General features: G+C 40.6%; 1 protein-coding gene and 1 long non-coding RNA gene across 3 annotated transcripts in view; one reads left to right on the top strand and one right to left on the bottom strand.

Moving 5' to 3' along the window:
- LOC311147253 (partitioning defective 3 homolog) overlaps positions 1-15,902 on the top strand; it is a 308,941-nt gene that overhangs the window by 178,877 nt on the left and 114,162 nt on the right. For both annotated transcript variants that reach the window (XM_084183924.1, XM_084183925.1), the window contains 2 exons: positions 10,645-10,784; positions 14,173-14,301. In XM_084183924.1, coding sequence (XP_084040050.1) covers positions 10,645-10,784; positions 14,173-14,301 — 269 coding nt within the window. The remainder of the gene's footprint in view (positions 1-10,644; positions 10,785-14,172; positions 14,302-15,902) is intronic.
- LOC311147254 lies at positions 734-3,625 on the bottom strand. The gene is made up of 4 exons (XR_014614774.1): positions 3,577-3,625; positions 3,314-3,485; positions 3,053-3,180; positions 734-2,926 (listed from the first exon to the last, which is right to left on the bottom strand). It is a non-coding gene; the product is annotated as an uncharacterized lncRNA (long non-coding RNA).

A 15,902-nucleotide genomic window follows, 5' to 3' on the forward strand; every position in this document is an offset into this window, starting at 1 on the left:
ATAGAAATATCAATACTATCAAATAAAACAAAGCACAATAATACAAGATGAGAGCACCCACATTTATTGAAAAAAAAAAGTATAATTTCAATGTCCGTGAATTTACATTGTACACCCATTGCCTTGTCTATGACAGAAGTATAACATCATAAAAATGTTCACCAGAGAAAGCAATATGGCACAACAAGGAGAGCTGTGTCATTTCCTCCATATGACCTTTGTATGTCAAAAGGTCTAGGGTAGTGCAGGTTGTCGACATGAAAAAAAACTAAATCATGCTTTGATCTGATCACCTCATATGCATGGAAATGTTCTTGAAAAGTTACTGTAACTAAAGGCACTGTGAGTAGTAACAGTTTTTCACACATTATCAGAACTGACTCAATCTGATAAAACAAGGGCACTTCAGAGTCAACTTCGCCACAGATAACCAAGTGTGGGCGATAAACATACCCATTATGTTTAGCCCAATTAACCTTCATAACCTGAATGCTACTGGGCACTTGCATTGCCAAAGCAATTTCAGAACCTCCTTTTACAATATTTAAAGCCACCATTTTTCCTGGACCAATATCTAACCGACTAAAAGTTGTTGATCTTCGCCAACTATATGCCATATGATTCTGATGCTTTTTTGCCAGCGTTTTGGTAATATTTTTAAACGATTTAAGCTGTTTTTTGAAAAAATTATGTTTGCCTTCATACCTCATACACCAACTATGAAGTACAGGCCCTATTTTCTGGATGCAGCGGGGATAGTGGATAAGAAAATGGTGCTTTGGTAAAAGTTTTTTCTGAGGATACAACTTCTTAAACAGTGTATGGTGATCAACAATCAAATGTTTTAAATATACACATAGACCTTGAGATAACATGGGCGAGAATATAATGTTAATTATTTGCAATAATAAAAGAAGCAGGCCCCAGTGTTGGTCAGTAGAAGTTACCAAATCTCCAAAGATAAGAGGAACATTCCTAAGTAAGCACCAGGACTGAATTGCATTCAGTCCCAGATCATTAGATCCTTCACTTAAATTAACAGTCACAGGCCTGTTATTTCTCTCTGTGAAACCATAATCAAAACTTTGTATTCTTGAATGTATTTCTCCTGATGTAACATGTTTTTCATTCAAATACAGAAATAATAACTTCAATTCGTACTGGCCAACCCCTTCTAACACATCATGCATCACATCAACTGAGAAGTTCTCAGTTGTGTGAAAATACCTCAATGAATTTAATATGCATGACCTTTTCACACCAAAAACATACGGAAGGGATGGATTACAAGCCATTTCTTGACAGTGAGCAGTATGCATATCTTTGGTGCGTAAAACTATTTTGGAAGAATCTTCAGAGAATTCTGTTTGAAAGTCCTCCTTTTCTGCTAAACAGAACCTGCAACAGTACCTTGCACTGAAAGACTCCACCAGACCAAACAAACTATGCAAACCCAAATTATCACCTGTTACCTGTACTACAGTGCCACGTACATAACCACTGTATAATGGAATCTCAATACCATCGCTCTCTAACACTTTAATGTCTCGAACAATGGGAGCAAAAATTTCACTAAAACCATATCGTTTAACATCTTGAGTATGAAATAAGGCGCACAGGTGTATGTTAGCCAAAAAAGAATTCCATTTTGGAGAGAAGTTTCTTAAAGTAAAATATACTCCACCCAATTTATGAATACCTCGCTTGGAACCCAATGGGTTGGCGACCTCAAAATCATCATAGAACATCTGGACCTGTATTGTCTGCTTCTCAGTTGAGAACAGGGGGTGACTTTAAAAAAAAGATCCATCACAAATATCTCTGTCTAGAGTTGCTGGTAGCTGAGCTTTGCAACATTTCTGCAAAATACTGACTTTTAAATATTGACTGCAGTGTAGATAAAATTGGAATATACATGAATTTATCTTGAACTACTACCTGATCATATGTTCCAGTCTTTTTATTTCGTCTTGTGTCAAATCTTGAACCAATCACACATTCAACTGGTTCTACTATTTCCCACTTGGCAGTCATAAATTTTGATCGCTTGTATTCCGAATTTAGAACTGTGAAAGGATTCTCTAACCCCTCAAAACACGCCTCAACTTTCTTGCACATTTCTGTTTCTCTTTCATTACTAAATACATGCTTTATCACTGTTTCTTTAGCATGCTGATGAATATCTTGAACAATCTCTTCCATGGAAATCACTACAGTATTTACTGTACTTTGACCAACACCTGCTGCCTTTAGATCAGAAATAACAGCTGCACAACTATTTACAATGTATGGCGAAGATAACTCTGACTCAGCCTCTAAACATTCAGTCGACACTTCAACATGAGAAATATTACTGGTGTTGACGGTACTTTGAGGGTCTGAAAGATCATCTTCTATAGAATCTACTAAACTTTCTCCGTGGCACTTGTTAAGATGTTTTCTAAAACCAGAAAAGCTACCAAAAGAACGTGAGCATCCTTCTTGACCACATTTCAGAAAAAGAGTCCTGCCTGTACATAGCCCATGAATTATCTTAAGGTGCTTAACAAGGTTGTTTGGACTTCCATGGTCACTTTTGCAAAGAAAACACTTCATAGTTTTATCTCAACTAACGCACCATTCTTGCTCGCAACTCAGCAACTCTAGGAGTCTCCTTTGTTTCCCCCATGTCGATGTTATAGATGGTTGTTTGCACAAAAGTGAAAAAGCTGCTCAAGGAAGAACTGTATGACGTACCAAATACGTAATGGGCTTTAAAGACTTCGTCAAAAGCTCCTACTGAACCTGTTGCCTTGCATGGAAGAGCATGCTTGTCAACCACAATGAAGTAGGAGTGAATGCTGCTCTGTGTGGATCCCTGGGCGAGAAGGTAGGGCTGACTGCTTTGGGTGATGTTGTCAAGATGCTGCTGCACACTGGTTCCAACCTACAAAAAAAACACATTCAACAGAATTGTTTTGGTGACTAACCTCTGACAATAGATAAGATCACCTCAAACTGTGCACAAGATTGAGATGATGGAATATATATTTTAAACAACTGTTAAGCATACCTTTTGAAATCTGATGAGCTGATCTACAGCTTGATATGCAGACATCTTTCCCGGCCTCTTTCTACCTTGTGCAGATGGTGGTAGCAAATGTAGCAGCAGCAAGATGGCAGACATGTCACTGTCCCAGCCTACAAATAAGTAAATAAAAACCTGGTTAACATTGTGCCGTAGCATAACATTCTTATTCACAACTTGCACCATTATGGACATATAATGCACACCTACATTATCCACATAAAAAGTAAAACAGTTCATTCATACCATTCTCAACTTCAGCAGCTGACTCAGCATTGCGCATCAAATCCAAGAGTTCTGTGGTGGATACAAGTCCATGGCTTTCCTTTATTACTTTTGCTTTGAAAGTGGTTGGCCACTTCTCCAAGAATTTGTTGGCTGTGGCCTCACCAAACAGAAGTCTGAAATCTTGTTCTATCTGCAATGTAACACACAAAGACAGAAATAATGAGTGTTACCTTATTCTTCATTGGATATTTTTGGTGATGCAGTGAATTAAGTTGTCATACCAGTCCTGGTGTGTCCAGAAATCTTGGGAAGACCGAGAAGACATCTGATGATTTGGCTTCATCGTTGACCATTGCTTGCCGATATATGAAGGTCATTTTCATCTTCTCACGGACAGTGTTTTCATCAGCAGAGTGTCTCAAAACAGCAATAGCTGCTTCCACATCCTCATCAGATGGCTCTCTGTCATAGGTGAAGGGCTGACGATCACGGCCTGGCCCACCAACTTAAGACAAAATACAGTGTTAAGAAATCCTTTCTGTACAATTCACAGGTCACCATTATAATTACATGTCACTGATCAGAAAACATACCTTTAGGAGATTTGCTGACTGAGGCACCTCTTTCCTCTGCTGTTTTTCTTTGTATGGTCTTCAATCGCCATGCAAGGTATCCGGAACCACTCTCCGGATCGTAGTAATGATCCTATATTATTATAAATAAATTATAAAGGAGTACTATTCCCATTTCATAGAGTGAATATGTGCATAATGTTGCAATAACCCATTTACTTACATATCCATGTTGTGAGTATGGGTCTTCTAGATAGGGAAACAAAGCTACTATCCCCTGTGCATACATCACTCTGACACTTTTGGGGGGGGATGTCCTAGCATATGAATTCAAAGTTAACATCACACTGAATTGATATTGCACAACACATTTTACATAATTAATAACCGGAAAATAATAACAATGTTTCTTTACAGCCCATCTATATGCTTAATGCTTACCCATGTGTTTCTGTCATCTCAGCAGCAAGTATGTTGATCATCTGTCTTCTGGTGGCATCTGTCAGAGATTTGGTTTTTCCATACTCTTGCATAATGCGTTCACCACCAGGCTTTGATGTTAGGATTTTTTCAATCAGCTATAGGTGGAAAGAAATGTGCTTTCCGTAATTGTAAAACAATATGTAATGCTGTCACATGATGAAACAACATTCAGATTGGACTTAACAGCAATGTTCACCACTTACTGCTTTTGCCTCATAGTTTATGTGGCATGGCCTTTTAGGCTGGCTTCCTTCGCCAGCCGCTACTTCTTCAACATCGTCACACACAGTGAAATTCAGAATGATGGTGTCATCAGATGTACCCGAGCATGATGATGAATGAGAGGTATCTGTTCATTATGAAATTTGTGCAAAACATAGAAACATATTACAATAAACTGTTATTTTTAAGACAATAAAGGTTCTCATTCTGGCCTTTAAACTAAAAAACTAATTGAATGAATGAATACCAAGTCCATTGCCCAGCATGATTCTGAAAGTTCCAGGTGACTCCTTTACTAATTCTTCAAAAACATCTGAGTCAACTTCTGTGTCAGACTGGTCATACACCTTAATGTCTGGCTTTCTGCTTTCTGGTATGTTGAATTTTAGACACACTGTTAAAAAAAGAAGAAAAAAAAGAAAAACATGCATTCCCTTCTCACAAGAATCCAAGTTCATACTTAAGGTTGCCTCATGTGTTCACAAAATGATGAAAGACAAGGATCTGCACCTGATTTTATGTTACTGAAAATATAAAGCACAGCAGAAATGACTATAGACCTAAATAGATATCATAAGATAATAGCTTAATGCTGTATTATTTTGTCATTAGGGTGATATGTATTGCTTTAACCTATTATACCTACCTTCTTTCAAGAAAGCATTGAATGTCAGCTCAGACAGCTTGACGTATTTCTGCTCTTCCCCGAGCTGAACACGCAACAGCATTTTGCCTCTGTTAACAAAGAAAATATATATTCAAAATCATCATTTAGTGCTGGTTCAACTAAGCGTTAGCTAACTATCCATTTATCTCAGTAGTACTAGCTACGCAATGCACTATGCATTACTTAGACGTTACACTGCAATTACAAAGGCTGAAGTAGACAAAGTTGTGCTGGTTGAATATAACGTTAAGCTGCCATTTTCTGCAGCAAATGGGTGTAGGCTAGTTCAAGTTTAGAGGCACATTGTCCCATTAGCTACCAAATAACTAGCTATGTGTCAAAGTTAGCTAGCTCATTAGCCATTTTAGTTCGAACAGTAGCTAACCATTAAAATGGTTAAGCAATGTTAAACAAACCCGTCATGCAAATCAGTGATCTAAGTTATCGTTTTATAACACCAACATTAGCTGGCTAACTATCAGAAGCATGCTAACATTACCGTTATATATAGCTTTATAAAAAACAGTTAACGTTAGTGTAAGGAAGCCTGGGAAGCTATACAATAACGTTAGCTAACAATACTATCTGTATAAATGTTTTGTTGTTAGCGAACGTTATTTTACGTATTTACCATTCTGACAAACTTCATTCGTGAAAATATTGCAACACAAAGAAAGACAGTTACCGATACTGATTGCAAGCTAGCTAACCGCATGACAAGCACAATCTGCGCTCATGCCAAACGGTGGTGTCCTTCAAACGAACTGATTAGCTAAGTTAACGTTACCTATTTTTAGCCATATGAAACAGCAAGCCATTCACAAAAATATCAAACATATTCCATGGGTATATCATATAACAGTTATTACTGTCAACCATCTGAACTTACAAGCTAATTTAGCTGGCTGATGACGAGCTCACTGCAAGGGGGACCGCCGCATGGAACTCGTAACTTAAAATATGACCTTGACATCAGCACAACTCTAAAATTATGTAAAGTTAAAAAATACCGGTTTGGTGTTGAAAAAACGGGGATGTAACTTACCTAGCAATATCTGTGGCCTAGCTACTCCTTCGCAATCTTCCTCCACCAACGTACGTGCCAAACTTCAGCAAAGCAGAGTGGCGGGTATTCATCACTGCTGTAGAGTTGAAATTGTCACTGCGTATCTGCAGATTTTTACACTCACTTTTAACTCCACTGATAGAGCAACTTTACTCTCAAAAATGTTGAAAATACTCTATCTGGGTTAAAATAACTTTACTCTGAAATATTAACACCCCATTTTTTACTGTGCAGGGCTGCTTTTTAGGCATTAGGCTACTTGGAGGTGAAACTATGAGAAATCAAGGGGCCTAGCATTGGGAATTTGACAACAAGCTTTAGTTCATTTCTTAAATTATAGCAGTAAAAACATTTAATTATTCATCATTGTTTTTGTTTATTTTATTAGGTGTATGATACTTTTTATATGTTTTTTATATGGAACTTTGCATTGTACTGTGAAACTGTAGGTGTTAAAATCCCATTTGTCAACCAGCCTTTTTAGCTTGCCCTTTAATCAATGACGCCTTTGGGTTTTGATATATTTTATTGCCGTGCTTGTTTTTTCATTTTATTGTTTTAAGTGTGTTGCTATTTTAAATACACTTCAAATAAAGTTTGAATTCAAGTTTGATATTGGATCTTTAATTGACGATTGTATGAGTATAGACTCCATTAACTATATAGTCTGTCATTCTTCATAAGATGTTTTTAGAACTAGGTTATAGGCCTACTAAATAAATGTTAGCCGTAGGTTGCCTGCTGAACTGGGGTGTGATATGAGGACAGTAGACAAGGTGTTAGGGGCTATTCGCGTAAATATTTAGTGTAAAGATCCATGACCTTCTAGAGCCAACTAATCAAGACTGGTCAAACTCTGACTTCTCAGTAATGAGCTTCTACTTATTATCATTAAAGGTATTCTGACTTACATGTACACACTTGGAAACAGGCCATTTTACGCAGTGTTACTTTCCCTCAGTCTAAGAATTTAGCCTCTTAGACTCTAGAAACAAAATGCTTTGTTTAGGTTTGTGTGATGAGGTTGGATAAATAAATACTTGTTCTGTTTAGGAGGAACATAGCAAATGGTTTAGGTGGAAAGATAGAATTATTATAGTAGCTTCCAAATAAACAAATGCCAGTCTCAACTGAAGAGATGCACACATCAGAAATTTGATGTAGCCTTGAATAAAGATGGCCAAACGGCCTCCCACTTTTGCCTGAAGGGGTGGATAGAAAATGGGTTGCAGATTCAGATTGAGCCATGAATTCCTAATGAAACACATCTCAGGGGTGTATGTAGTGACTGACAGCTGGACAGAGTTGACACAGCACAGGCCTCTGCCATAGGAGACACACACACCAGTCTGCCATAAGGACCAGGTGTGTGTGCCTGCCAGGTCTGGGGGGCCAGAGGGCTTGTTGCTAAGCAGCCACTCATCTGTGTAGTGTGCCCACTCCATATGGCACACCAGCCCTGTGTTGGGATCTCTCCACTGTCCTGGACTCCTGGCCTGGAACCAAGCCAGAGTACTGAAAGGCCAGGTATCATGGATGCATCCCAAACGGCACCCTATTCGCTATTTTATAATGCACTGGTCAAGATTAGTGCCCTATATAAGGAATACTGTAGGGTGCCATTTGGAAAGCAGCCCATAACTCCCAACCTGGTTGGTTCCTGTTAATAAGATCCCCACTGACCACATCCAGGTGTCTATATCATTTTATTGGGCTTTAGTTGGAGGCCTACATAAACATAGCGCTGTTAATAATATCCACCAGTTACTGGAAGACATTTCTCTTTCTACCATTCCTTGTTTTTGTTTGTTTGCTTTGGTTGAATGAGCACAGGAGTTGCAGATTTAACATTCATTTATGAGACTTCACCTGGCTTGTTTGTTACGTTTTGAGTGTAGACTAAACCTTATTTGGAGGATAGATTTACTTGGTTTGTTTGCATCGTAACTCAGACTCACTTACAAAACCCAAGCTGTAACCCAATCAATCTGGAATTAAACTCTATAAGACATTGAGCAGGTCTTTCCTAATCAAGCTAATGTGTATTGAAAGATCCTGTGTACCATATGAAGTACGGCAATGGTAAAGACATTTACCGGTAAGTATAATACATGCCCATACTATGGTGGGAAGTTGATTGGCTTATTGACATGGAAGGGATTTAGAGTGTTCTGAAACAGAATCTTCTGAGCATTCTGGAATCCTCTGTTTACCGTACACAGCTCAAACAGCGGGATTAGGCTTGGTAGACGTTCTACTAAGACATTCTGAATGTGGTGCCGTCTGGGAGAGGAGAGGTACGATCCCCATCCTCTACAGTCAGATTCAGTCTGTCTCATTAGGCCGGAAGGATTCTGCAGGTCAACACTGCATCTTGTCTCTTTTGTGTATGGGTGGTCCTCTGTAGCTCAGCTGGTAGAGCACGGCGCTTGTAACGCCAAGGTAGTGGGTTCGATCCCCGGGACCACCCATACACAAAAAAAAAAATGTATGCACGCATGACTGTAAGTCGCTTTGGATAAAAGCGTCTGCTAAATGGCATATTATATTATATTATTATTATTGTCTCAACATTCCATACTAGCCGTCCAGAATCTTTCCCGTGTTCCATTTTCTTATTGGAATGCCTTTTTTGGTTTTCTATGGCCATTTGGACTATACAGTGGGGAGAACAAGTATTTGATACACTGCCGATTTTGCAGGTTTTCCTACTTACAAAGCATGTAGAGGTCTGTAATTTTTATCATAGGTACACTTCAACTGTGAGAGATGGAATCTAAAACAAAAATCCAGAAAATCACATTGTATGATTTTTAAGTAATTAATTTGCATTTTATTGCATGACATAAGTATTTGATACATCAGAAAAGCAGAACTTAATATTTGGTACAGAAACCTTTGTTTGCAATTACAGAGATCATACGTTTCCTGTAGGTCTTGACCATGTTTGCACACACTGCAGCAGGAATTTTGGCCCACTCCTCCATACAGACCTTCTCCAGATCCTTCAGGTTTCGGGGCTGTCGCTGGGCAATACGGACTTTCAGCTCCCTCCAAAGATTTTCTATCGGGTTCAGGTCTGGAGACTGGCTAGGCCACTCCAGGACCTTGAGATGCTTCTTACGGAGCCACTCCTTAGTTGCCCTGGCTGTGTGTTTCGGGTCGTTGTCATGCTGGAAGACCCAGCCACGACCCATCTTCAATGCTCTTACTGAGGGAAGGAGGTTGTTGGCCAAGATCTCGCGATACATGGCCCCATCCATCCTCCCCTCAATACGGTGCAGTCGTCCTGTCCTCTTTGCAGAAAAGCATCCCCAAAGAATGATGTTTCCACCTCCATGCTTCACGGTTGGGATGGTGTTCTTGGGGTTGTACTCATCCTTCTTCTTCCTCCAAACACGGCGAGTGGAGTTTAGACCAAAAAGCTCTATTTTTGTCTCATCAGACCACATTACCTTCTCCCATTCCTCCTCTGGATCATCAGACGAGCCTGGACATGCGCTGGCTTGAGCAGGGGGACCTTGCGTGCGCTGCAGGATTTTAATCCATGACGACGTAGTGTGTTACTAATGGTTTTCTTTGAGACTGTGGTCCCAGCTCTCTTCAGGTCCTTGACCAGGTCCTGCCGTGTAGTTCTGGGCTGATCCCTCACCTTCCTCATGATCATTGATGCCCCACGAGGTGAGATCTTGCATGGAGCCCCAGACCGAGGGTGATTGACCGTCATCTTGAACATCTTCCATTTTCTAATAATTGCGGCAACAGTTGTTGCCTTCTCACCAAGCTGCTTGTCTATTGTCCTGTAGCCCATCCCAGCCTTGTGCAGGTCTACAATTTTATCCCTGATGTCCTTACACAGCTCTCTGGTCTTGGCCATTGTGGAGAGGTTGGAGTCTGTTTGATTGAGTGTGTGGACAGGTGTCTTTTATACAGGTAACGAGTTCAAACAGGTGCAGTTAATACAGGTAATGAGTGGAGAACAGGAGGGCTTCTTAAAGAAAAACTAACAGGTCTGTGAGAGCCGGAATTCTTACTGGTTGGTAGGTGATCAAATACTTATGTCATGCAATAAAATGCAAATGAATTACCTAAAAATCATACAATGTGATTTTCTGGATTTTTGTTTTAGATTCCGTCTCTCACAGTTGAAGTGTACCTATGATACAAATTACAGACCTCTACATGCTTTGTAAGTAGGAAAACCTGCAAAATCGGCAGTGTATCAAATACTTGTTCTCCCCACTGTATGTCTTGTTGCTGTGTATGTCCTAATGTACCTGTGATATGAGGGCAAGTTCAAATATAGGCCTTCTCACACTTTTTCACACACATCCATCAGGTTCGGAGGGTCTGGGTTTCAGCATAACATCGCGTGACGTCCCCATCGGTGGCTCGGCGCCCATCTACGTGAAGAACATCCTGCCCCGAGGAGCTGCCATCCAGGACGGACACCTCAAGGCTGGGGACAGGCTGCTGGAGGTGAGACCCAAGATGAAGGGAGTAACACTAACTGCCTGATCACCCTTCCTAGATCTCTGTTCGCAATGGTTTATGTTGTGTTGGCCTCAAATACAGTCTGGCACATACAGTGAGGGAAAAAAGTATTTGATCCCCTGCTGATTTTGTACGTTTGCCCACTGACAAAGAAATGATCAGTCTATAATTCTAATGGTATGTTTATTTGAACAGTGAGAGACAGAATAACAACAAAAAAATCAAGAAAAATGCATGTCAAAAATGTTAGAAATTTATTAGCATTTTAATGAGGGAAATAAGTATTTGACCCCCTCTCAATCAGAAAGATTTCTGGCTCCCAGGTGTCTTTTATACAAGTAACGAGCTGAGATTAGGAGCACACTCTTAAAGGGAGTGCTCCTAATCTCAGCTTGTTACCTGTATAAAAGACACCTGTCCACAGAAGCAATCAATCAGATTCCAAACTCTCCACCATGGAGAGTAACACACTACGCCGTGAAGGACTGAAATCCTGTAGCGCCCTCAAGGTCCCCCTGCTCAAGAAAGCACATATACAGGGCCGTCTGAAGTTTGCCAATGAACATCTGAATGATTCAGAGGAGAACTGGGTGAAAGTGTTGTGGTCAGATGAGACCAAAATCGAGCTCTTTGGCATCAACCCAACTCACCGTGTTTGGAGGAGGAGGAATGCTGACTAAAACCCCAAGAACACCATCCCCACCCTCAAACATGGAGGTGGAAACATTATGCTTTGGGGGTGTTTTTCTGCTAAGGGGACAGGACAACTTCACCGCATCAAAGGGACGATGGACGGGGCCATGTACCGTCAAATCTTGGGTGAGAACCTCCTTCCCTCAGCCAGGGCATTGAAAATGGGTCGTGGATGGGTATTCCAGCATGACAATGATCTAAAACACACGGCCAAGGCAACAAAGGAGTGGCTCAAGAAGAAGCACATTGAGGTCCTGGAGTGGCCTAGCCAGTCTCTATACCTTAATCCCATAGAAAATCTGTGGAGGGAGCAGAAGGTTCGAGTTGCTAAACGTCAGGCTCGAAACCTTAATGACTTGGAGAAGATCTGCAAAGAGGAGTGGCACAAAATCCCTCCTGAGATCTGTGCAAACCTGGTGGCCAACTACAAGAAACGTCTGACCTCTGTGATTGCCAACAAGGGTTTTGCCACCAAGTACTAAGTCATGTTTTGCAGAGGGGTCAAATACTTATTTCCCTCATTAAAATGCAAATCAATTCATAAAATTTTTGACATGTGTTTTTCTGTTTTTTTTTGTTGTTATTCTGTCTCTCACTGTTCAAATAAACCTACCATTAAAATTATAGACTGATCATGTCTTTGTCAGTGGGCAAACATACAAAATCAGCAGGGGATCAAATACTTTTTTCCCTCACTGTAGACTTGTTATTTAGGCTGTAAGGCTCATAATAGTGTCTTGGTGGGACCAATTCAAGTGAATGACAGCATATGTGACCAACCGGCTCGATTTGGTCTTATGTAGCAAAATTTGACATTTTGTTTTTTACATTGGATAAAAGTAGAGACTCGGAGCTAGAAAATTGTATATCATACACTACAGTTGAGGAACAATGGGAAAGTAATTCTGCTTTGAAAATTGATCAACTTGTAACCTCACTTTTGAGAAAATGGCCCTTGAATGTTTTGGTACACCTACTGGAGAGATCTTCTTTGTCTATACCCATTCAGAATCGTTCACACCCTCTTAAGCTTTAGCCCCACCCACCTCTTTTAAGGATTCACATGTGAGGCCATGTACTAAACAACCAAAGATTTCAAGACTAAATGCTGGTTTATACTACGTGTGTTAATTTAATCAGGAGTGACAGTGTGTGCTCTGGGTGTTCTTAAACTCAGAGCTTTGTCAGATTGTCTGTTCGTAAATTCAGAATGTTTCGCTCTCGGACCGTTTAGAGCACACGCTGGACGCTCTGGCCAAGGAGTAGGGTTGATCCGAGCGTTCTGACCTAACAACAGCACCCAAGCTAACTGGCTAACGTTGGCTAGCTTGCGTGCTACTTCCAGACACAAATGAGAGAATAGCTCACTGACCATTTTACCCACCCTAGCAGAGCTGGTGACTGCAACTGTGCTGCTGGCAACAATTTAGTTATGCTTTTTTGCCAACGTTTACTGACAATGGCCATATTCAACGGGTGTTGAGCGTACGTAAATTCGTCAGTTATTCTGTGCTCTGGCACACTCAGACGAGAGTGCTATGAAATCAGAGTAGATAGCCAGAGCGAATTTACCAGCTACGTAAATCGACAGTTGTCGCAGTGACATCATGACCATTCTATTGAAATGGTTACTTGCATAGTGGAGTCTTTTGTTTAGACATGTAGCTAGCTAGCTAAACAATGAACCATAATCCCAACTCATAACGTTACTACCCTGCATGAATCTGCAGGTAGCTAACCAACCAGGTTCAATGTTAGCTAGCTAACATTAGGCTATAACTAGCAATGCAATTGGCTCTGAGATACGAATAATATTACTACACAGATCATACACGTAATGTTAGCTAGCGAACCAGCCAGCTAACGTTAGCTAGCTAGCTAACAGTACACTTTAACTTGAAATGTAAATGACTTTCTGACAAGATTAGAAACTTGTAATATCTGAAAATGTACCTAGCTAGACTATCTTACCCGTGTACATGGATGGACACTTCTCCCTCTCTGTCACAGATACCATGGTTGCCCTTTTTTTTTTTTTTTTTACCCTTAGTTTGAAGATGTAATCCGGAGAGGTGTTTTATACAACATCCTTCTGTGTGTTCTCTTTTCGACTCCGTCTGTATATTTGCAATCAAACGCCAGAATTTTATCCATCTCATTAGCTATCATACTCTAATTCCACTGATTTCAAAACTCAGTCCTCCAGAAAGTGGAGAGCAACACTTATGCAGTTCTACTACGTGATATATATTTTTTAAAGCCGCGTTAGAAAGGATTACCTACACATACTGACCAGCTCATGTTATAGACAGAAACGTGCTACATGGCAGACCAATCTGAACTCCTCTCTCAGCATGTCCAGCCCACTCATTATCTCAGCCAATCATGGCTAGCGGGAAGGTTGCTGTCTTTTTCTGTGGCTAAACCAACTATGCTTGTAATTTAACAATTTTATTCGTATTTACAGATGGCATACACATTTGTTAATAAGGCACATGAAAGTTCACATGTTCCAGAAGGCATTTCTGGCCAATGTTTTTTTTAAAGTTTACGTTCAAATGGCTCTCTTGTGAAGTAGTGACGTGCGACATATGCCTATTTTCCTGAAACTAGTCACATATTCCTCAGTGTGGGGTTTAGAGGTCTCAATGTATGTTACTAATTGCCGTTTGTCTTCCAGGTGAATGGAGTGGACCTGGTTGGGTTGACCCAGGAGGAGGTGGTCTCTCTGCTGAGGGCCACGCCCATGGGAGGGGCTGTGGGGCTGGTGGTGTTACGACAGGAGGAGGCCTTCCTGCCCAGAGAAGTGGTATGTCTCTCTCTGCTTTCCTATCACCGCAAACTGTACTTCCCTCCTTTCTAGGACCCTTAGAAAGTGGAGGCCCCATTTGTCATATGTCCCATACTCTCAGGAAAGTTTGTGTTTGTGTGTCTGTCTGTATGTATGTCGTTAGATCCTGTGGTTGTGTGTGTCTTAAACCGTGTCACAGATCTAGTTAATCTCCCAGTTCCCCAGTAAGTCTTGTGTTCTCCTCCCATCCTCCTCCTAACACAACATGACAATTCAGCATGCTGATTGATTGTGCTGCTCCGGCACTGCGCTACTCTTTATTATCCTGGTCTATGTCCCAAATGACACCCTATTCCCTACATAGTGCACTACTTTTGACCAGAGCCCAAAAAGCTAGTTCAAAAGTAATGCACTATAGGGAATAGGGTGAATTTGGGACGCAACCCCTGATCCAGCTATTCTCAGTGGGAACCTATAGCGCTCAGCTCCCTCAGAACAGATTAGAGAGATTGATTGATGGATGGATGAAGGAACAGGCAGGCCAGGGACAGACTGAGAAATACACTTGTTGTTGTGTGGAATGTCAATCAGATTGAGCAGCACCTAGGGCTGTTGCGGTGACCGTATTACCGCCACACCGGCGGTCACGAGTCATGAAGGCAGTCAAATTCCACGTGACCGTTTAGTCACAGTAATTAGGCTTCTCCAAGCTCTGATGCTGCTGATGGTCATTAGTAGCCTACCAAAATTGCTAACTGCCTGGTTATCAGCACTCTATTGTCCCTCTAATCACTCTGACATCAATGCAAATATTTTCGAAAATCTAATCAAACACTCCATGAGAGCCCATGAGCTCATATTGCGCAATATTTCAATAAGCTATGCAATTGCGCGAGAAAACAGAGTGACGGCCTCTATTAAAAAGAGGAGGATCAGCTTTCTATAGGCTAGGCCTACTATATTTATTTCTCAACTTCCCTAATATTAAGCACATTGCTTATATTTACAACAGGAGTATAGCCTACCTGGCTGGCATGAAAATAAACCACAGGTGCATGATAATGGTCCATTCTAAATCAAAACAAATGTCAAGCATATATTATTTAGTATACACTACCGGTCAAAAGTTTTAGAACACCTACTCATTCAAGGTTTTTTCTTTATTTTTACTATTTTCTACATTGTAGAATAATAGTGAAGACATCAAAACTATGAAATAACACTAATGGAATCATGTAGTAACCAAAAAAGTGTTAAACAAATCAAAATATATTTTATATTTGAGATTCTTCAAATAGCCACCCTTTGCCTTGATGACAGCTTTGCACACTCTTGGCATTCTCTCAACCAGCTTCACCTGGAATGCTTTTCCAACAGTCTTGAAAGAGTTCCCACATATGCTGAGCACTTGTTGGCTGCTTTTCCTTCACTCTGCCGTCGGACTCATCCCAAACCATCTCAATTTGGTTGAGGTCGGGGGATTGTGGAGGCCAGGTCATCTGATGCAGTACTCCATCACTCTCCATCTTGGTAAAATAGCCCTTACATAGCCTGGAGATGTGTTTGGTCATTGTCCTGTTGAAAAACAAATTATAGTCCCACTAAGCCCAAACCAGATG

This window comes from Coregonus lavaretus, assembly GCF_964263955.1.
Source record: "Coregonus lavaretus genome assembly, chromosome: 19".
Classification (NCBI taxonomy): domain Eukaryota; kingdom Metazoa; phylum Chordata; class Actinopteri; order Salmoniformes; family Salmonidae; genus Coregonus; species Coregonus lavaretus.